A 23,828-nucleotide genomic window follows, 5' to 3' on the forward strand; every position below is an offset into this window, starting at 1 on the left:
CCATGTTCAATGTTCTCACGCAGGCTTGTGTGGGTTTATGGGCAAAGAACCATTAACAGATGCTGGGTTAAAAATCACATTTTACAAGCAAAGGAATAATTTCTGTTCTAATAATTCTTCAGTCTGATGAAAAGACTTTCTATAAAACTGTGAGCTGTGTTTGTTTTTGGAGATGTCTCTCCGCTTTATGCATAGTTTGCATTGTAGATTAGATTTCCCGTCACCACTTGACAATCAGGTAACTGACAACATACAAAGATAAGATTTTACACCTTCATGAAACAAAATCTGTGTCTGTATCCAGCACGTCAAAAGATTATTTACATTATTTTCTCTTTCCTGCTTATGGAAACTGCATGACTCAAATGTCTGCTATTTTAGAATGATGGTTCAAAGCCAGTCATGACTTTGTTTAAACATCCTAGAGGTGTGATAACAGCACTGTTTAGTTGGACTTCTAATGTTTTTTGACAGTCTAACCGTATGTCTGGTTCAGATGCTATAGCACAGTGGTTTACTTTCTGCATGGAGCATCCTGTCGCTGTACATGCGATGTCTCAGAATGATATACATAACTTCTAATAGCTACTTTGTTAACACTCTTCCTGCCTGTGGCTTGTGTGCAGTAAACCTCACACACAGACTTACAGTACCTTTGCAGAGCTAAGAGGGTACCTGAAGGTGGCGTCTCCAGAATAAGCTACGGCTGGCTTGGCGTTGTGTTCAGGGTCTGGCCAGGGCAATCTTTTAAAAAATACAGGGTGCAACTTTGAAATTTGTTTTGTGTTTTTGAAAATGTTCAGATGAATCTCTCACAAAAAGGGGTCTAAGTGTTTTTGAGTCGACTCCTACACCACAGATACGGTATCACAGTACTGCAGTTATAACTACAGGGCATTCGAATCCATCCCAAATACATTCTTCTTTTTTCGAGTCCAAATACTGAAACATATTCCGTCTTTTCTTTTCTCTGAATGTGATCTTTTTATAAGACATCCCTCCAGACAATTCTGTTGTAATAAAAAGGTGCTTTTGATCCTTTGTAATGCGCCTGAAATAGAGATGATTCTTACAGCCGGGTCGTCAGCACTGAATGTAGAAATGAATTGTTTCACTCACATCACTGCTGCTCTGATTTGTCATCAGTGTGTGTATGTGTGATTTTCAAAATTAACCAGCATTCAACACAAACTGTCTGTAAGGTTGAATCGGAAGATGTGATCTGGACGGATTATTTAAGAGTTCATGCTTTTCACGTTTTTTTCTTTCAATTGCTTGTAAGAATGTTGATGGAGAGTCGGTACAGTCATGTGTTTGAAAGTAGCTCATGTGTGTGTTCACGTTCAGTCACATAAACCTTAGAATTTAGAAAAATGTGTCAACTACTAATCCTGCTCCTATTTTCACAAGGGATTTAAAGTAATCTCTTGTGGATTCAGGATTCAAATTCATGTCTGTTAGCCATTTATTTGTGATCTGAAAATGGCTGATGTGTCATTCAGCCATAATGTTATTGCTGATATCACAAGTTAGGATGCATCTCGTACTCAGCTGTGCCAACATAAAATCTTTGGACTCAGTACTTGTGACCCCCAGTATATTGATTTTCACTTCTTTCTTTCAAGTCATATTGTATATAACAACAATCCAACAATGCAATAAAAACTTTATTGCACTCAGACAGGGAGGCAAGCTACTGCAAGGGTCAGGAGAATCTGAAATGTTTAGAGTCTTTAAATGTGGAACTCTACGGTAAGGAAACCCTGTATAGCTCATCTGAATCAGGTGATGTTGTTCTTCAATTCTTTTACAAATTACCTTCTCTCTTGTTTCTTTTACTCTGTGCTGTTTTAATGAATCATTCTTTTGACATTGTCAGGTTGAAAAAATAAAATAAAAATAAATTGTATCTGTTTTACGCTGATCTCAAAGCTTCAGGCTATAGCGTTTCAAATAAAGTCAAAACAAATGCAAAAGAAAAAGATCCAAAAAAAAATACTGAAAGCTGTTACTGTAAACACAACATTTTAAAGGAACTGTGTATGTAAAAATAGTATATGTATGTGATTGAAAATAAACAAAATCTTTGACCTTGGACTACGTGTACCTGATTATTTTTTCTCCTGGAGCCAGTGAGTTGATTTCTATGTATTTATAGTGTTTGTTTCTTCTCCATAGGAACCATCTGTTTAAACTGTAACAGTGACATAAAGTCCAACCTACACAAACTCTAATTCAGTTTCAGGCTGATCTAAAGGCTGCCATCTATTAGCTATTAGTTTCCTGGTGGTGCAGCATGAAAGCAAGTGCACTGACCTTTTCTACCTAATGTTCATAATATTTGTTTACTATCAGATATTTCTCGATACCTCTCCTTTTGCGGTAACTATACCTTCTCTGGTTGTATTTGGCAATGATGGGCAATGTTACAAGACATTTATGTCCCTGTGACAATATATCAATATTGCTATATCAAATTATGTATAATATGATAAATTGCTAATATCCATATCGACTGCTACTTTTCTCCAGTAAAAATCCTATAAGACATATTGTTTAGTTTTTATGGGCTGTTTCATTCGTAAAAAAATGTTTGGGACTACAGTAAAAAAATATTATATGAGATGTTTCTATAAATGTCGTTGCCCAACAGGTATATCTCATGTCAAATACTTTGTATCACACAGCGTTGACTTGGAAATAAGTCCACAATAATTTGATGGTTCCAGCTTCTCAAATGTGAGGATTTGCTGCTTCTTTAAAAAGATATATAAAGTTATAAACCAGCCATTCATGTTATTTATAAAAAAAATGATCTGTAATGAAAAAACTGTAATTGTTGCCAGTCTTAATATCCGTCATCATTTAACCAAATATTGCATCTTCTCCACACCTGTTAAGTACAAAAAGTAGTAAGTACTAGTAGACACTAGTAAATAACAAAGAGAAACTCAAATAAAAATGCTTTTTTATTTATGTTAAGTTCTTTTATGTATCAAGTATCATGTCATGAAAATATTCCACTAAACCAGTCCTCCTGTCCCTCCTGTCCTGTGTCCATAATCTGCTCTTTTGTGTTGAAATCGAGAACGAGGTGCCCGCTGTCAGCTCAGCTTAAGCCTTTTATTTCCCAGGTGGAGGGTTCAAAATGAGAAGCACAGGCTCCGCCTCCATCCTTCAGTTGTTCAGGCACTTTTTTTTTTTTCCCCTTCGTGTGCACATTCCAGATGTCCTGCATTGACCAGCAGCAGGTTTTAAATTGTACCTGGTCTTCAGAGCTTCTTTTGAGAGAAAACCAGCACAGGTCTGTACTCAGATGTTTTGTACCCATCAGCAAATCCACACACTGCGTATGTGCATTTGGCTTAAAGCTACATAAATACACTCATAAAGACTTCAACAATATGCAGTCACGTTACAGACATTCACTTATTGTACACCGGCCCGCACGGACTAAAGCACCATCATGCACACAATGCTTGCTACTGTATCTAGCCACCAGGCTTTTCATTTCTTCAATGTTGACACTTTTGATTTCATTGAATTCTTCACAGTTATGACCCAAAAACAGAACTCTGAGTTGGTACTTTGTTGCTGCAGCTTGTTATTCTGTGCTAGTTTAGGATGAAAACCAGTTCTGTCAGGTGGATAAATTGTCAAAAAGACGACAGGAGAGTATTTTTTTTAAAAGGAGGTAGACCCTGAAGTGTAAATCCAAAGAGCATTCAAAGAAATACGGTAGCTACACATCTGCTAATAGGGAGAGCGAGTATTTGTCGACTGAAATTCTGAATTTATGACACACATTTTTTTTTTTCCTGGGATTTGTGCCAATGACCCATCGTGCAAGTCTTAAAATGTAACGTTACAAACTACAAAACATTCCTAAAATCCGTATCATCTCAATACGTGCCATATCCATCTGCATTTGCGTCACACCACAGTGCGGACTAACAAGTTGTGACTACGATTATCTATAAAATATTTACATTACAGGCTCTTTTTTTTTGGTCATGGGGGTAAATGAAGCAGCACAGAAGCACAGGCACATACACAGTATATTGTCCAATTTAAATGGTACGCACATTGACCGACAGAACATTCAGTACCACCTTGCTGAGACTAAAACAAACATGTAAGTGCAAGGAGAAATCTTAATATAAAATATCGCACATTGATAACTTTGCTTAAATACCAGATACACATTTAAGTATTACTTTCATTTCTTTACATACATATGACTGTGTTTTTCTGCATTGTTTCCCCTCTATGTACATGAGCAGATACAGAATTACATGGAACAATATGAAATGTTTTTGGTTAGATTTTTTAAAGTGAATTATGATATGGAGACGTTTTTTTTGCATGGTCTTATCTTGTTTCCGGGTTGTTGTGTTTCTGCTGAACACAACCACTCTCAAAATGTTGCTTTCCCTCCTCTATGGCTCCTGGAGCTAAAGTAAAATAACAATAATAGTACTGTGTATCATCATAAACCATGATGTACTATGATTACCACCACGGTTTCTGAGTGTGAGAGTGTCTGTGAGCTGTTTAAATAATGCTGTATTTACAGATAATCAGTCTGGCATCACTCCAGGTGATGTCCTCATTTATACGAGCTCCTTGCATTATTAGCCCTGCACCTCCATACTTCTTAAATTAAAACATGCCATTAACCTTTGCAATGCAACTTCCCGACTTTCCCCCTCAACAACCAAATCCTGTTTGGAGCCCTCGTAATGTTCACATCATATAATAAACCATTTCCAGTCTTGGCTAGCATTTCCCCGCCCCTCCTTCACTGTATCCAGATGGAGTTGTTACGATCCGGTCGACGGGGGTCGGCGGCCGGGGCGTTGCCGGTCGCAGTGAGGTCGCTGAAGGTGGAGAAGAACTGCTCCATCTCTTTCTGCAGCATCTGGTTTCGCCGCTCGGCGTCGTCCTTGGCGCGCTCGGCGTTGCGCAGCTTGATCTCCGCCATGGTGTACTTCTTCCTCTCCTGGTCCAGCTCTTCGTGGAGGCCCACCATCTCCGTCTCCAGCTCCAGGTTACGCTGCTCCAAGCTGCAAAAATGAGGTCAGCACAGGGGTTAGGGAAAGAGACAAGAGACGGCATTCACACAAAAGGTAATGGCTCATCTGAGAGTGTAAAGACAAAACAAACATTTCCGTTTTCAATGAGCTAAATTAATTGTAATTTAGATTACCCTAAAATGGAACTGTGTTTAATTAATACTTAACTTACTTAATACTACATTCTGCTTAAGGAAGTTAATCACATTACACCCAGTCCTATTTATCTTTTTAAAGTGTAATATCGTTATAAGAGTAAAACTCCTAAAAGACTGAAATTTGTCATCTTTCAAGTGATGGTTCAACATTTGGGATTTACGTTTATTGGATTGATGTCTGTGCAATAAGTATGAAGCTAGAGCCGGCAGCCATGTTCATTTATCTTTAGCAATTTCCTTCATCCGTCATCAAAAAACACATTTCTCACCTCTTTATCCTGGCCTCGTACTCTGTCTTCTGCTTTTGCATCTCCTGTTTAAGACTGGCCACTAAACTGTGCAGAGCACTGTGACTGCCGGGTCCGTTACCGACGGTGTACCCATCACTGTTATTACTGCTGCTGGTCCCCCCACTGCTCCTCCCTGCTCCACCTCCACTTCCCTCTCTATTGCTGTTTCTGCCCTCCGCCTCGCCTCCTCCACCGGACTGGGGAGGCTCAATGTCCTGTACCGGTCCATCCAGGTCTTCATAATGACCCCCATAGAAGTCCTGCTCGGGGCAGGTCGTCGTGGAGGAGCGACAGGAAGTGGAGTTGTCGGGCAGAGAGATCTCACAGGAGGAGGTGGACCAGGTGGCGCTGTCTACGCTCTGCTTGTCCTCGTGGCTGGTGTTCAGACACGTGTTGGTGATGTGGTTCTGCTGCTGCAGGTTCTGATGGTTCAACTGGACGTTGTCATACGTGGACAGACGGTTCTGGTTGGACGTTTGATCCCCGTGGGAGCAGTCACGCGTTTTGTTGTTCTCGCGTAACGTCACGCAGCCGTTTGGTACCCAGAGACCACTGCGGCCGTTCACACTCCCTGTGACCGCATCGGTGCCGGAGATGCCCATTCGCACGACTCCGGTCCCGTTCCCTCCAGAGCAGCTTCCACTCGTCACGCCACTGGTGCCCATTTTTGTGCCGGAGCCCTTGAGCGTCCCGGGACGCCGCACAGGTAAACTCCCACAACCGTTCAAAGTCTGGCTCTTTTCTTGACTGGGGTCTGAGGAGGGCGAGGAGCTGAAGGAGCCGTTTGTCACAATCCCACTGCCTTTACTGAAGGCCGGGTTCTTTTTGACAGTCAGCGGTGGACTGCGGGTGACGTCAAAGCGTCCCAGGACACCGTTACGAGGGCTCGCCGATCGTGGGGAGCCGCTGTTGTCCACCTGCTGGCGGTGCGAGGGAGACTCGGGCGCCTCCCAAACACACTGTCGCACCACCTGCGTGTTGTTGTTCTCGGCGTTTTGGGACACTGTGGCGGAGGTAGCTGTGGTGGCTTGTCGCCGTTGTAGCTCGATGTTGTTGTTGACGAGCTCGAGGGCCGTGGGGCTGTCCTCGTCCAGGGGGAAGAGCACGTCGTGGCGGCCGATCAAAACGGCCATGAGCTGCTGGACCAGAACAGTACCTGAATACATGAGACCAAATATTAATCAATTAAGGTCAGAACTTAATGTCAAGACACTCACACACGACCAGCAAAGACACATACCTTCCATAATAGCCACTGGATCCTCGACCTTCGGCCTCAGGATATTTGGCCCAAAAACTGTGGCCAAGTTTTGGACGCTCATTTTATTCACTCCTGAATATGATTGGACTTCATCTAGAAATCTGGCAACAACAACAAAAAAAACAATCAACTTTTCACTCTTCAGTAATGATCAAAATTAGAAATATCACCCACTTCAACAATCTATTCATACCTGCAGATGTACTTGAGAAGGTTGAAGTTCACTGGAGGTAGATTTTCCACAAGCTTTCTCATTTCCTTCATACCCTGCAGATGATGCAGATTTAGTTAAAGTAAGTTTGATCAGAACAAAAATGTATATAAATTCATACTACAATTTCGGATGAATCATGAACAATTTACAGCACATCAAATACAACAATCACACCCACAGCCCAAATAACAAACCAGTGAAAAAGAGGCGTAAAAAAAGTGATCATGAATCTTTTATTAAAACTGAAAGAACATCAAAGTTCCTTTCAAAGATTCATCAGGCTCATTCTTTTTTTTTTTAAGAAAGCAATGATTTGTTTTTTTAGGCTAACAAAAACATAAAAGGATTCATCATCTGATAACAATACAAAATGTATTAGTACTAATTATTCATATCACTTTCTGAGGTGTTCAAAGGGATGTTTATTCTTCAAGCTGAGGAAATGTGCTTTTGTCTTTAAGAGAAGATTTTATCACTACGGGAATTAATATGTCATTTTATTTTTTTTACAAAATACAAAAAATAGTCAAATAAAAAGTTTATTAAACAAAATAAGTATTTCTATAATTTCTATATTTTTCTAAGTGTTCTCACAGGATTACAAACAACCAAAAACCTGCTGCTTTTAACCTTTTTTCCAGGAATATTGCTGTATTGCTCCTTTAATTCAAATTTGTTTGAAGACGTTTAAAATGCAGAGGAGCACTTATTTCATGCTTGAAATGTCTAAACTTAAATGAAAAAACAGAATCAATCACATGGATACACAAAGTCAAAAAGTGTGGGTGTATCTCAGTGAAAATGAAAGAAAGATGTTTACACTGTGAGGAAGCCAAATACTTGTCCCCCCCCCTGCTGTGAAGATTTATCTTTATGGTGTGAAAAAGAAAATCCTATTTAAATGGGCACAACAAAGTCAATGCGTACTGAAACAGCAGAGCAGAGTATGGATGACCACGCAGCAGGAGACCAGCTTTAATGCCACAGAGCAGGACTCTGGATGATTTATGAGAGAGCTTTTTCAGGGATCACTCTGGTGGATATAAAGTATATAAAGTAAGTATAAAGGAAAAGAAAAAGGAGAAACTCAAAGAAGCGCCCTTTCTTACCATTTCATCATCTTTGCTGAGGAGCTTGGCACAGGCCAGAAAGTCGTCATACTTGTGGAAGGGGACGACGGGCTCTGGCAGCTCTCTGAGATACAGCTTCAGTAGAGAGGCTACTGTATGCACATCTGTGTTACTGCACAGGAAAGAAAAGAGGGTTGAGGTTATTTATTATTATGGCGTACATGGCATGGAGGCAAACATAAATCATCATGAATTTTCCTGCAGCAAGGACAAATATTGTAAAAATACCGTAAGTGGCATAAAACAAACAGCACTTTCATTATGGCAACACCGCAAATCAAGTGTAGAATTTAAAAGGACGTTTTGGGAAACATGCTTATTCATGATTTGGCAAGAGGAATCATACGACTATTTTCTGGTTGTGAAATATGAGACTATAGCCAATAGTCATATCTCATAGCTTAGCACAAAGAGTGGAAGCAAAGATAACAGCAGTGTCCAACACTCACAAAATCAACCAACCAGAAACTCTGTAGCTCACTAATTAGAAAGTCATATTTGTTTGTTTGATTCATACAAAAAAACAGTGTTTTACAGCAGAATTTGCAGTTTTACAGCAGGTTATGTGCCGGACTATTTCCTGGCTGGGAGCCTAATCACAACGCTCCCAAAACCAAGGATTTCAGATGAGATATTTAAGCCCACTGTGGGAGAATCATCAATTTTAACAAACTACAGAAAGCAAACAGGTCATAAGCAACAAAGCAGACAGGTAACAATGAAAGCAACAGAGGGAACAACAACAACACTGTGGGGGCTCAGATGATCTGCCAAAAGGCAAGAGAACGCTCAGAGACACTAATGAGCCACCGAGGCAGCTGGAGAGGCAGGCAGGAGGTAACAAGGCAATCAGCAAGGTGAGGAGCAGGTAGCAACAAAAATCAGACATAGGTAGAGCGCGAGATAAGGGTGTAGTTGTTGCCACTGCATGTGTAGGTGGCATATTCTCTCCTCCCGAGTTAAATGATGAAGTCACATTTAAAAAAAAAAAAAGAAAACAGTACAGCCACCAACAGACATCAGAGTGTGGAGCCAGATTGTAAATCCAATTTAGTTGCATGCTGATTTTTAAGATTGTAGAAAGTTTATTTCTGATTAGACCTCTGACCAGGATTTAGTTGTGTGGAGCCATGCCACTAACAAGAATATGCAATGTATTTATTGTCCCCAAACGGTTGGTCATACCAGCATTTAAAGCTGGTATTATGTTACAAAATCAGTTCCTTTTATTGGCATGAATGTGGATTTTGGATGTGATTTTGCTTAACTTTGATGCAGGAATTCACACTTCTGAATAAATATTATACTAAACTATCTGGACAGCATTTACTTTTGAGGAAAAAGGGATGAAGGAATGTGACCCTGGAATAAACTGTGTCACAAAACATAGTTTTTGGAGAGAACTCCAAAAAAAAACTGTTATGAAACAGGAGTCAATTGCACACATATGTCTGACAGTAGACAGTAGAGAGCTTCTCTCGTCTTCAATGACAGTCCTGACACAGTAAGAGGAAGAGAGAGAGATCTCAATCAAACACAACCTTTATGCACCCACACAGCCTGAGGTGAGGTCTAATCAAGCAAGTGAAAACACCTGTGTGTCAGGTCCTAAATAGTCAAATGTGTTCAGGTCCTGCATTTGCTAAATATATGATCCAATGCTGATGCATTTATACACATAAAAGTTAGAGTGATTAAAAAGACTCATTAACAATTTAGAAAAGCTAGATTTAAGATTTGATGACTTTTAACATTGATATGTTCTAAAAAGCAAAAGACCCCAATTGTATTTATTAATTTAGTATAAATCAATACGTAACTACCACCCTTTTCAAACTGTGACACCAACAAACATTTTTGACTTGTCATGGCGGGAAAAGTGCAGGTGGAAATGATAACATAATGACTGATCTGGTTCAGGTGTCTCTGTGAGTCAGCAAACACAATAGCAGCCGAGAACTAACATTAATTCCACCTGCTATGACAGAAGTGGCATGAAGTGACATTAGATCACTGTTTTGTACTGCTGTGTTTTACTAAGCTTCACTGGAGAGGTACAATGGGGATGAGAAGGAGCAAAGAAGCACAATAACTTTGACATTCATAAAAAATATCCCTTTTTACTCCAATTTCCAGCCTCAGTGTGGTAAAGGAATTACATTCATATCTATCTGCCAGTTTTGCTAACTGGCAGATAGATAGCACAGGTATTTTAAAAAATAAAAATAAAACAAGAGAGTCTCTTAACTAAATGCAACTGAACCTCATGCCCACTTTGTTTTTTGTAAACATCTGGTGGAATTCAGGCCAACAGGAACACCCATGTGGTCCCAGAGGATCAGAACTTAACCAGACTACGTTCTGAACGTATCAACTTCACATTGAAACGCATTGAAATCCACGCCTACTGTTTCCTTACCAATCAAAAGAAGGTTTCTCTCCACAGTCAAAGGCATCCTGCAGCTCTTTGACCAGGTTGGCCTGTCCGGGCAGCCTGAATAGGCCCTCCTCTCTGAGGCCCCACTGCCGGATGAAATCCACACACTGCTCCACCAGCATAGGGGCCAACTTGTTCCCAAACCGCCGCTCAAACCGAACAGTTTCCTCCAACTTCTGACCGAAGATCCCTGAAACACAAGATACAACATTGATAAATGTCAATGCTTCAAAACATCTGTATTGTGTTATTTAGTTTTCACCCCATATTTGAACATTTATGTGTTATATTTCATTAATTAATTATTAATTAATTAATTATAATATGGGAATCAGGGAGCAGTGAGTGAGCTCATCATATCGAAGAAGCTATGGTTTAATAATGTCTTTAACACGGATATATACAATGTGTTTCTCTCTTTACAGCTTAATAATTTAGTGCATGATTTAAAATGACAAAAACTATAGTTTAACCTTTGAAATATAACTTTTTTTTTTACATCCTTTACAATTTAACTTTCTCTCCTCAAGGAGAAAAGAGCATTTTTCAAAGAATTAGAAAACCCAATACCCTTGCATCTGCAGCTTAAGGCACATCAAAGAGAGCAGTTCAATTGAAAAAAATATGAATTTTTCTGATAAGACAGGCTAGACAGTCCAAGCATAAAATATGTACACCCACAAAGCTTTAGTCTGATGATCAAATCTCTAACTTCCTGCTGAGTACCTTGCCTTTTGTCTGAGGGAATAGCTGCTAAAAAAAAAAAAAAAAAAAAAAAAAAAAAAAAAGACTGATTTCCATTTGCAGCCGTCTCATGTGGATGCAACACAAGAGGGGATTAAGGCAGCCTTCTTGAGAGATTTGGATCTGCATACTTTTCCGGTCTCCAGAGACGGACAGAGGCGACTCACACACACACGCACACACACACACACGTGGTACGACAAGGTACCGTACGGTGACGGAGTTCCACTGAGCTTACCAGGATGCACGTGCTTTTGACAGCATTTAACACAGCAAGCAGCAGCTTCAAACCAGCTGGTGTTCATGTGAAATTGTTCTTAAAATCACTGTTTTTGTACAGAGCATGAATTCAGATTGCAGCTTTTCTAGTAAACTGATGCAAAAGCTTGAATACAATTATCATGAAATACAATTAGTTTTTTTTTTATCAATAATAAATGATATATGGTATCTTGTCATACTCACCCCTCTTGAAACTGACACATTTTGTAAGCTTCCGGAACAAACGCCTATCAATACATTTGTGATACGATAACACACCAGAGGTGCAGCATTTCTGCAAGTGACGGCGTTCTAGCATTTTCCAAAAAAACTGTTTTGGCAGTTTTGGCAGAAAAAAACAAAAACTATACGGATATAAGATAGAAACATCAGGTTTATAGCCGGTCAGTCATAGTATCTCGATTTTCCATCTGACAGAAAATGTTTTCCTTGAAACATCCTTTACAGGAAAATAAGATGCTCAGAAATGAACAGTGGAGTCTTGTGCTCCTGTCTTTTCCCTCAGGGTCAGTTGCGTCTGGGACTTTTCCACTTCAAACTTAACAGCAACACAAATCTGTAAATAAATTCAATAGAAATATTTGAAGCTGTGTATCCATTTTCCCAAATCTTGGATCTGACTGAAATACAGAAAAGTCAAGTTCCACCGGAGTAAAGAAAGATGAATATATCCACACGTATCGAAGAGAGCATCTGAGAACAGGAGAGAACAAATGAATGGATGAAAATGAGGTCATCGCTCCAGACAGTTCTGGTCATGAGTCTGGGAGTGTTTTCCCTGGGTCACATGTATCTGTGTGTGTGGAGCGGTTATGAAAAGTGTGTGCGTGTGTGTCTGTATGTGCGTGTGTGTCTGTATGTATGTTTGCATAAGAGTGACATCTCCACCCTGCAAACATCCAGCAGGTTTCTTCAACACACTCAGATTCTCGCAGCAAAACAGGCCAACTCCTGCACACACACACACACACACACACACACACACACACACACACACACACACACACACACACACACACACACACACACACACACACACACACACACACACACACACACATAAAACAACACATAGTCAGATGTTTGCCTCTTTTGAGCATCCTATCTGTCTTTGATTCTTCTGCTGTGGTTTGGTGGTTGAATGTTCCTGAAATATGTGATATGATCCTGATATCAACATCTCCCTTACTTTGCTCAATTTTACATGATTTTGGTGATATACAGTGAATCAAAAAAGCCTCAACTGTGTGCAGATTACACACTGACCCAAACAAATCTGAGTCATATACTGCATGAGAACTCTGATCCACAACCAGAAGGCAGGAAAACATCCAATTTACTGTGTTACACTAAACTAAATATTAACTGTAGTTTAAGTTGAAAACGGTGGCTGTTGAACGTCAAAAAGCCAGACTGACCTTACATTTTTTGAAATAAAACGGGAAAATCTCCCATTAGGATCTAGAGAACATGGCTGGAAATAAAAAAGTAACCTACACAGTATGTGTTTTAGCATTAACAGTTCAAAATAGTCTTTTTAATTTTCTACATAGCATTAATCCAACAGCAACTACAGCTCAAATTAAAAATCTTTACAAATAAACAATTGGTAGTTACCATGAAATAAATCTCCAAAGATCCAGATGGAGAGGCCACAACTGCACATGACTTCCAACTCTCCCCTTGTCCAACTGTTTGTTCAAGCTGTCCAGTAATTAATTCAACATCATAGCAAATGTTCAGCACAACATGACAGCAAACCCTTTGGGCGCTTCGAGCTCTTCTGTGGATCAAACACAGGCTTCGGTTTTTTTGGGAGCTCCCCTCCCTGTCTGTCACCCTCTAACCAGAAATTTGTAATCACACTTCAGGGGCAATGACCAGCCAATCAGGGCTCAGTCAGTCTCTGTTGCTGTGAAAGCCTGGAATATGTGTGTGCTCTGTATGTGTGTGTGTGTGTGTGTGTGTGTGTGTGTGTGTGTGTGAAAGTCCGGCTCCGCTCCAGCTTGGAGAAACCTTTCTCTTGGCATCTTTGACAAATGGCTCGTCCTTTTGAAGAGCAGTGAACTGCAATCGACATCAAACTCCCTGCACTGAAAACAGAGGGGCCGGCTCAGCCTCATCCATTCATTGTGTCACAGAAGAGCTCCGGTCTCAAATGCCACACTTGTGCTCCGCTCAAAACACAAAGTGGGACAATGTCAGCCGGTAAAGTCAACAACAAGACTCAGCGGCGCAGCAGGGAACTCAGTAATCACCGCACTGATCACAGGAACAATTACAACAACATGCACGTCAGCTATGAATCACAGCGCACTTGCTGATAACTTCATCACCATTGTTTTTTCTGTTTTATTTGACGCGTGTAATTGATTTTAACAAATCAATGTCCTTTGTGCATAAGCATGAACAGGATGGATGGGAAGGGAAAGCAAGCTTGAACGATGATGATATACACGAAAGTGTAAATTCAAGCTTCACAGACGTTCCTCGCATGTGATCTCGTCATGGTGAAGTCATGTATTGTAGTGATGCAACCAACATGGACACCCACAGTCTAAACTGAATCATTAATGAGGGGAAAAAGGAGGACTCTGGAAACACGCCTGTTCTAGATACAACTTTGAACATACCGTACTATAAGAAATATTGTGTGAAAAAATTAACTATTTAATAAAAAAGCAAAACCCTGTAATATGTTATCACCTCTAGACATTGTGAAGATAAATGGGGTATTGTACCTGGAACTAACAGCTAAGTCCCGTCTGTGCACCAACACATAGATTTAGGTTATACCATTATTGTTGTGCACAAGGCGGCAAAAGGTTTGTGCTTTAAACACATTCTCTGCAATATAACAGATGCATTTTGTCAGTGGGATCAGACCACACAGCCAACAGGCCAACAGTTTGATGGCCTTGCTCAAAAGAACCTAGCAGAGACGAAAGTGACGGAATATTGCATTGCTACTGGAAACTTAAAAAGCCACCCATGTGCGTGCATACTGACCTCCACCAAAAGGAGCCCAGATGACCCTGCGGATCGTCTTCACCCAATCCTCCATGTCATTCTGGGTGCTGGCCATAAGGAGGTAGGTCTCATGGTTGGCTGTCATCCGCTCTCTGTCTGCCCCTGTTTAAGTGAAAGAGACAGAAACATACATGATTACAATATACGGTAGATTGCAGTAAACGTCCTCAAACTCTCATTGTAAATAAGATAAAATAAGATAATCCTACATGTGTGGAGAATCAAAAATGATACATTATCTTATGAAATATTAGCTTATTTTCATACATTTCTTGAACAGAAATCTGAACATTAGATAGAGCCATGTTGACAAATGTTTTTACAGAGAAGATTTGGGATATCTCTTTTTACCACTCCATAAATCCAGAAAATACTGCCGACAGCAAGAGAAAATCAATGTTCCCATGTGTTTATCTATAAAATGTTGTATAAATCAGGCTGTGAAAACCTTCAGAATTTTTATAGGAATCAAACTGTTAAGTCCGGTGCATGTAAGTGCAACTGAGGTGGGAATTTCTGCCACAGAAAGAAAAACAACTCATTTTGAGAAATCGTCCTTTAGATTGTAAAATACCATCCATTTAGCAATCCACTACAGGTGAGTAGGGTAACATATTTGAATTAAAGGATATCAAAAAGAAACTCCCCCATTTGATTATTTACATTAAGATAATAGTTTTTTCTATTACAAGTTTTCTGAAATGTTATGTTTCAATATGCACATGAGGCATTATCTAATGCTAACTAAACTACTGATGTAAATTTACAAAGTAGTAAAACAAACACTTAAATGTGCATTTTGTATGTTTTTCTTTCCACTAGTCTGATGAAGTCATGTTATGGAAGCAAAATAGCCCAAACACTCAAAATTGCCCAGTGCATGAACAATTACTCTGTAGTTACTGACCTCCTGGTAACCGACACAGCACTGACTTAAAGTGTCCTTGTCTGACAGGATAATGTACTTGAACTTAACCAGTCGGCGTCTCTTAAAAGTACGGCAATTTTGGACCCACTCTGCCCTTTTAACTTTCCTGCAGTGATAAATCAAAATAAATGTTTATATGTCGGGGCAGAAGTGTGTGTTCCATTAGAGGCCGGCTCAGCTATCCGGATCCGACTGGTGGATAATGGCCACGAGCACTCTGCCGTCATGTGATACCGGACAGCTTGGAGTGGAAGGTCTGGACCGGCTTCACATAATGAATCTGGTTGCAGGGATTACCATGACAACAGAACCATTAATACCGCTCTGCTTCATCCTTAGTGAGATGGAACAAACAAACAAACAAGGACTCGTGGCATGTGGCAAGGATGCACCTGCTCTATTATAGGAGGAGACGAGCAATTAAGGGACAAATGGTGTGTCACACAACTGTTGAATTATTCATGACTTTGACCACCAAGGGATCCTGCGCCATTGATTTTGTTCCAGGTTTGAGATCTGTGTGTTGCATATAAAACATATTTATAGACTGCTACAACAGAATATGACACTTTACCAATATGAAGTCCTAATGGCTTAAAATGAAGCGAAAAATTGATACTTAAGCTGTTTTCTGATTCAAACCGAGAGATCCATTAATTCCATGCAGGCTTTTGAAGGGAAGTTCAAAACATTAGTATGGGATTATAAAAAGCAAACTTAGTTTTAGACACTTTGGTACAAATGCAAGCGCACGTATATGTCAACAAATGATTTAAATAAAAGTTCATTATTATCATGAATTAACAAACATGTTTCCAGGTTTGGGCTTCATGACTTGTTGCTCTGACAACAGTTCCAGATGTGAACCAGTTCCACACAATTGTCAACGTTTTAATCATGATAACTCGTACAGCTAATATCTACAGCCACACTTTGACCGTGATATTGAGGCTCTCTTGCACAACCAGCTCTGCTCCCAGCAGACCACATGACACATGACAATAATAACATGACAATAAAAACCTGTGCAATACATTACACATTACACTGTGCAATATAGTTAAAAAAGTTAAAATAGTTTTTTTCTGTCTGTAAATATAATATTTCAGTTATTGTTGATTCTCTACTGTTTTTTTTATTGCTTATTTATAATACTTGTTTTTTATATTTTCATTTTTATTTTTTATCTTGTCTTCGTCTCTTGTGTGCACTTTACTCTATGCTGCTGTAAGCCTGCAAATTTATCTCTGTCAGTCATAATGAGATCTCATTAAGCAGGCAGCAGATGCACGTTCACAATGTTTATCCACTTTATAAACACACGGCATGTATTTATTTAGTGAGTTTTGTTTGTGTCAAAGAAGTCACTGTTGGTGCCATTTAAGGAAACTAGATCTTCTGGCTTATTGGCTCAGGATGACAATAAAAGTCAATATACTCTTTAGAATCACTGATATTATCCTTAACATTACTTTTACGTCTTTGCATTTCCAAGCTGTTCCAAAGAACTAAGCCGGAAAAGATTAGCTGATCAACAAACACCCCAAATGCTCCACTGTCCCATCTTTTCAAATGTGAGGATCTGCTGCTTGTATCCCTTTGAAGTAATATACAGCGTTTGTAATTGACATATTGTAGACAACACATTGAGAACATTTTCAGCAGATTGATAGAAGATGTTCATCAGCTGCAGTCGTAAATAAAGCAGTCACAATACAAAATGATCCATTAACAATCTGTGATTTTTTTTGTTGTTTTGTTTTTATAACAGAGCAGCTATGACATTTTCTGGTTTGAAAGTCACAGATAACACAATATTGTTATAAAGCAGATGAATGTTGCTTGTATGGTGTCCAGATATCATTGCAGCCAGTTTATGCATAACATCCAGCCATCACTCCATTCACATTGCGCCTGCAGTGACAGTGAAGATCCATCATAAAAACTCTCACATTAAAGAAGACATTTTTTTTAGTTTTGACCCATATTATGATCTGATATCAAGTATTTCCTATTAATAGGAGGCTCTGTCCATGTTCCTGATCCAGTGATTAGCCACTACTATTGTCTCCAGTGCTCCCATTCATTCATTTACACTTCACACTGAGTTGACGCAATTGATTAACTATGTCAATCAAATCCTATTATTTGAATCCTGCAGAACAGCATTGGTGTTAAAGATATTCAAACGTTTGATATTTGAACCATTGCGACTAAAAACATAAACACAAGAGTCAGCTTCATCTCACCTCTCAGGCGCATGGATCATATTCATAATGTCGTTTCATCTCTCGCTGCGACGCGCAACAGATTGCAATGAAACCATTTGTCAACAAAGCTTAACGCTGCACTCACTTACATTCACACATGTGACTTCCTCAGCTGGAGGAAAAACACGCTCCGCCGCTCCAAAGACAGTGCTTCACCTAAACAACCCGGAGTCCTTCATCTGCTGATAAAACTGTGGATTTAATTCAGAGATCGGGAGAGGAAGAGAATATCCATGTGTCGGTGTGTCAACTGTGTGTGTGTGTGTGTGTGTGTGAGACACAGAGAGAGAGAGAGAGAGAGAGAGAGAGAGAGAGAGAGAGACTACCAGGGGCGCGACAAGCTTTTTCAAGGGTCCCAGGCAAGACAGTCCAAAGGTTCATGTTCCTACTAAAAATGTTGGCATCTTTAAGAATGGCTTACATTTAAAAAAAATAAAAAAATAAAATTAATAATTCCCCTAAAAAAGTGGGGCAAGGTTGTTTTTAGCACATGTTACTCAAACAGGAGTAAATTGTGCATTTATTGGGGACTATTTTCAGCTGTGGATTAATACACATTTGGCAGTTCTAGTGAGAATTTACAGCACCAGGATGATAGTGTGTAAGTGGGAAATAAACTGCAGTGGCCATGTGCATGTTAATAATGTTACATGTCACACGGTGCAGCCGTATAGCTGATTTATGTATTTACAGTTATTTGTGGAGCTCTAAGGCACAGAGGAATACGTTACGTCAGGCTTTGGCCACACGGGCAAAAACGTATTAATAGTGTTGGTGACAAGAAAAATAGAAAATATGACCACTTTTACCCTTTAAGCTATAGGTAACGACTATGACGTGTTTAAAATCAATTTCCAAACACTTTATGATTAACTTTGCTAAAGTGAAGAACAGCAATCAAGTGTAATTAAACATATCAAAACATGTCCAATTAATTGTTCGGTACAATTATTTTCCTGTAGTGTTGCAAACCTGTATCAAAATGATACAAATGCAATAGGAAATATTTAGATTATTTAAAATAAGTCATAAATGGAACTGTCAGTGTCCATGCGTACTTTAATAGCTAAAAGGCAATAATCCAACTTCAAATTAATGATGACAGTGATATTATGCTGGCATTTTGTGCTCCTTGAGTGACAGATCAATCAAGGAAGCTTTCTGTCTGTTTAGCTACAATCTCCGGTTACCATGTCACAGCAGCTGCAGGCTATTTTTGCAGTAAGTTGTAAGGCTGTGTGTGCAAAAATGCACTTTCTTGTAAAACATGTGCTTTGTACATTAACCACTGTTTTTCAAAAGCTACTGTCACTATCTTATAACAAGACTGTATGAGCCTGCACACATTTTGGACTTTTGTTTAAAATGTCATATGGTAATGTATTGATCAGAGAAGTGGATCTGTCAGATGGATTCCACAGTGACGCCAATTAGTCCTATTGGCCAGCTTGGCACACAAAAGTTTCACATTTGCATTGATTGTCATGCAAAGCCATTGTGATTCCCCGCTGCCCCCGCGAGGGCTTTTGTCCACGTTTTAAACCAATCAGCCCTTTCTGTTTCCATTACTCGCATTGAAAGACAATTATTAAACAAGCGTGCAACAGGATTATACAGCATACCATGGCTATTACAACGCACTCCTGTTCCTCTCTGCCATTTCCTGTTGATGCTCAACCTTCTTCCACAGTGGCTGAATTGTCAACATTGTTTATAAAGACGGGGAGATATGTCAAACTCACATAGTACATGGACAACTTTCTAGACTAAACGTTCTAAACCAGTGAGAGAGCTGTTCCTGAGATCTCTTCATGACTGAACATATTTGTATTTTTCTCCTTATGTACAGATCTGTAGCCTTGTACCCGCTATTATTGGTATAAATATTCATCTGAGCACATTTGCACATCACAGAAACAAACAAATATCAGGAGCAGAAGGCTGTTTGAAGCAGATGACAACACAAGTGACAACAAAATAATGCTGTCTGTCTTTGCGTGTATGTCCAGATATTTGGAGAGGTGTCTTTTTGCCTGAGGCACCAAAGGAGTTTACAGGAAAAGCAGAGTATAGTCTAGCTGCTGCAATGATTGAGTCATCGGCTTGTGAATGACATAGGTGCTATAAACTGCTCCATGCTTTTATGAAAAGTGGACATTTGCATACGTGGCAAAGATGATTTTGAGTTCTATGGTACCTCTTTTTAAGCCAAATACTATAAGAGCATTTTTCTGCAAAAGTTCTAATTGTTTGGATACTCGTGTTTAGCCTAATCGCAAACACACAGCGTTCCCAGATAACTCTTGCAGCATTGTCTCCTGTTGTCAGACGCAAATGGGTCAATCAATGATTTGTCTGCAGGGTAAAACCACCATCAGATAAACAGATAAACACAGAAAAAACACAAAGCCACATTCCTGTGAAGAACAAATATTAGCATTTCAATCCCCGCTCTGCAACTTTCACAGCCGTCGGGATTTTGGTCAAGTAAGCATTAGCTGCAAATAAAAAGATAAAAGCATTCAGCTCAAATATCAACTTGTCGCCTGAAGCTAGATTTTCCATATCTGTCCACTGAATAAAATGACTGGAGGCTCCCCTTTTGACAGATTCTTTCCTGGCTGTGGTGATGCTGCCTTTAGGTATTATTCTCCAGCACACAATTCTCCATGTCTTTGAAAAAAAACCCGTAATCCCTGCTTCTTAAATGAGACCAATTCCAGCAGGGGTTTGCTTCCAAAGACATTCGAGGTTCTTCACTTAAAGCACGACTGTACCTGAAGAGACAACCGTGACAGCTGTCACAATTCCCCTGATTCGCCACGCTTCAGCACACCGCTCCAAACTTTTATAAACTCAGCGGTGAACAATTGTCAGCGTTACAGAGGACCGAGGACGGCTTGTTTTAAGGAAGGATTTTTCTATTCACCTTGAGACTCACGCTTGAAAAAAGTTCAGGAAAAAAGAGAAAATGGCGCACCCTTTCACATTTCAACTTTTATTCTATTCACCATGCCCTCCTACCAACGTGACGACTTAGTTTACTTCACTTCTGCTATTTACATACAGGAAACTACTCCAACTGGATCATGCTACAGCGTAATCACAGACTGATGGTTAATATAATCAAACTCAAAACTGTATACTGCATTAAACAAAGGAAATATGTGGCTAAATTGAAACATTACCTCTAAAGAATTGTGAGTCCTCACACAAAACAGTAATATATCACTGACAACCTCGCATTATATCAAATTATATCTAACTTTTCAATTATTTACAGCCACCCTGTCATAATGACACTCACAGTTGGGTTCAAAGAGCTAACAACTGTTCATTCCAGTTCTGACCACCAGCCTTAATAAGAGGCCGAACCCAGCAGCAGACTGGTCTTTAACTAATGGCTCAAAAACAGGTGGGAGACAACAAAGGGTCCCACTGTGCTGTAATTGCTCACAAATACCTGGAGCCCCGATACACTTCACTCTGACCTGTACTTCTGTTAGGAAGTCCTGTAAAACAACACGCAGTGCAGCTATTCCACAGCGTGGATAGTGTTGCATGGGATGGTAGGAATCACAGAGTAAATGGTTTCACTTTGTGCAGATAACAGTTTCAATATTTTGACATCCACTGCCACCTCTACAGGATGCTAGCACCAGATTTCAGTATCATATTCACTATAAAATGTAACATAAATATGAACATGCAACCTGTGCGTATTGCTTAGACTATTGTATTTATCGCTGAAAGGAGAAGATGGACAATATTCTAGTATTCTTTGATACCGGTCTCAAATGTGTCAGTTAAATAAAGAAACTACAGCAAAGAGAGAAGCTTAGCTAACAACAATTGCAATTTTCAACACATAAACCCCATTAAAACTTTAAGTTGTTGACTTAACGCTTCATTTTTTGTACATTATTAACGAATACAATATATCGTAGCAGTCTAGCAGTTTCTCCCTGCCTCCAGTCTATATGCTAAGCTAATCCAACTGTCTCCTGTTCTGTAGTTTCACATTTAACGAACAGATATAAAAATGATCAATCCTCTCATCTTAGTCTCGGCCAGAAAGTGAATAAACACATTTTGCAAAAATGTAAAACTATTCCTTTAATGTGGTCGTTTTCAAAAACGAGCACCTTGTTGTTAAAATGATTAAGGTGCAGTACATTACAGGGCAGAGTATAAACCTGAACCTATTAAAAATATGCTGTCTCTCTCTACCGTCAGAGCAGTCTAGCAGTCCAACAATGTGATAAACCTTGTGCTCACCTCAATGCAAGGCTCTAACAATGAAAAATGGTAAGTTTGTTTTTGGCAGGCTTTGCCCCAAAGAGAGAGGGTGTTAAAGGATTATATATTACTTTAAAAACATTCTGTATCCTCAGAGGCAGAATACATTTTGTGGGAGACTTGTTGTGAAAATGTTCTTCCAGACTTTGAATGTGCTGCTTGCCAAGTGGAGGAAGCAGCTGCTGCTGGCCTCAGAAAACAATGCAGACACTGTAACGACCTTGTTTAGCCTTAAATGACCAAAATATGTCAGAATTCTCCCAGAGTTTTTGTGTGTGTGTGTGTGTGTGTGTGTGTGTGTGTGTGTGTGTGTGTGTGTGTGAGTGTGTGTGTGTTTGCAGAGGGAGATTACATGACTTCATCACTGTCTGCTCTCTCTTGTCTGCGAGAGGATTCTTGTTTGCATGCAAGCAGGGGCAAGTTGAGATTCAATATTGTGTCTAAGGATAGTCTTCTCAGAAGTCCACACATCATAAATACCTCCAACAGAACAGGAAGTCAGTCGCCGAGTGACAATGTAAAAATGTTTCTTCAATCGATGCGGAATGATGACGAGTATTTAAAGTGGAAACAAAAAACTACTGTTATTTCCTTTCTTCATCTTCGGTTTACAAATGAAGGCGCCTCCTATACACAGAGTCTGTTTCATTCATGAGTGATATCACCTCTCCAGAAGATCTAATCCATCACCAAAGTGCAACTGTTGCAACAAAGACTGTCTGTAGGATGGGTTTTTCGAAAATTGCATCCATCGATTTGCAGTAGAGATAGATGATTCAGAATAGTCAAAGAACACACTTATTGTTACCTTGATGCGAGGATAATAAATCACATAATCCGTACTGTGGTAAACTATGAATCGCCTGATGAACCACCTCCATGTCTCCTCCACACTCCTATCTCTGGCAGTCCAGAAAAGAGAGGCTCCCTGAGTGGGTTGCAAAAGTCCCGGCCGCCTGGGTTAACTTGAGGACGGGAGTTCCTGACGGAGGAGCTGCTCTGCCAGTTTTTTTGGCCTGGCTCAGAATGAGTGAGTGAGCACAGCTGAGAGGGTGTGAAAGAGAAAGGGAAGGAGGGGAGGGAGGTGAGGATTGTAGAGGGGGTGGGGGAGTACACACACACACACACACACACACACACACACACACACACACACACACACACACACACACACACACACACACACACACACACACACACACACACACACACACACTCACATACCTCTCTTAAGAACTGTAATGGGAACAATAGGCAGATCTCTCTGAAGGCTTGGGTTTAAAAAGGCCACTGGTTTGACTCAGGGCATGACCCCATAAGCAAATATAGGATGTCCCATTCACACTGCAGTGCTTTGTTAACATCTTCAACCGCAAACTGTTTAGACCATAATAATGGCATAATATTGACTTTTGGCATGTGGTGGTGAGAGAGAATATACCACATTATTAGTACTATTATTACTATTATCACGTATTTTTGGTATTGTATTGAAACATTTAGAATAAAAAGGTTCATTTAAATTGATTAAACGATTGAACAATTAATGCAGACTTTGAAAATGTAAGTTAAACTAACATAAACAGTTAAAGTAATGACTTTTTTGTGACGTTGGGGATTTTGGAAATTGGGCACGCCTTTTTTATAAAAAATAATTCCGACATTTAATGGATGAAACACAACAGCTTAGTCAATAATGAACAATATGTG

General features: G+C 39.7%; 1 protein-coding gene across 4 annotated transcripts in view; it reads right to left on the bottom strand.

Annotated features, from left to right (window-relative positions):
- Positions 1-2,970: 2,970 nt before the first annotated feature.
- Positions 2,971-23,828, bottom strand: part of arhgap24 (Rho GTPase activating protein 24) — a 59,998-nt gene continuing 39,140 nt past the window's right edge. For 2 of the 4 annotated variants that reach the window (XM_054612658.1, XM_054612661.1), the window contains 7 exons: positions 14,601-14,723; positions 10,548-10,755; positions 8,108-8,240; positions 6,978-7,051; positions 6,764-6,885; positions 5,503-6,679; positions 2,971-5,066 (listed from right to left, as the gene is read on the bottom strand). In XM_054612658.1, coding sequence (XP_054468633.1) covers positions 4,802-5,066; positions 5,503-6,679; positions 6,764-6,885; positions 6,978-7,051; positions 8,108-8,240; positions 10,548-10,755; positions 14,601-14,723 — 2,102 coding nt within the window. In that variant the 3' untranslated portion in view covers positions 2,971-4,801. Of the gene's footprint in view, positions 5,067-5,502; positions 6,680-6,763; positions 6,886-6,977; positions 7,052-8,107; positions 8,241-10,547; positions 10,756-14,600; positions 14,724-17,908; positions 18,136-22,926; positions 23,079-23,828 lie in introns of those variants that run through there. The other 2 variants (XM_054612659.1, XM_054612660.1) reach the window with 2 other exon arrangements.

Source organism: Anoplopoma fimbria, chromosome 14, assembly GCF_027596085.1.
Source record: "Anoplopoma fimbria isolate UVic2021 breed Golden Eagle Sablefish chromosome 14, Afim_UVic_2022, whole genome shotgun sequence".
Lineage (NCBI taxonomy): Eukaryota > Metazoa > Chordata > Actinopteri > Perciformes > Anoplopomatidae > Anoplopoma > Anoplopoma fimbria.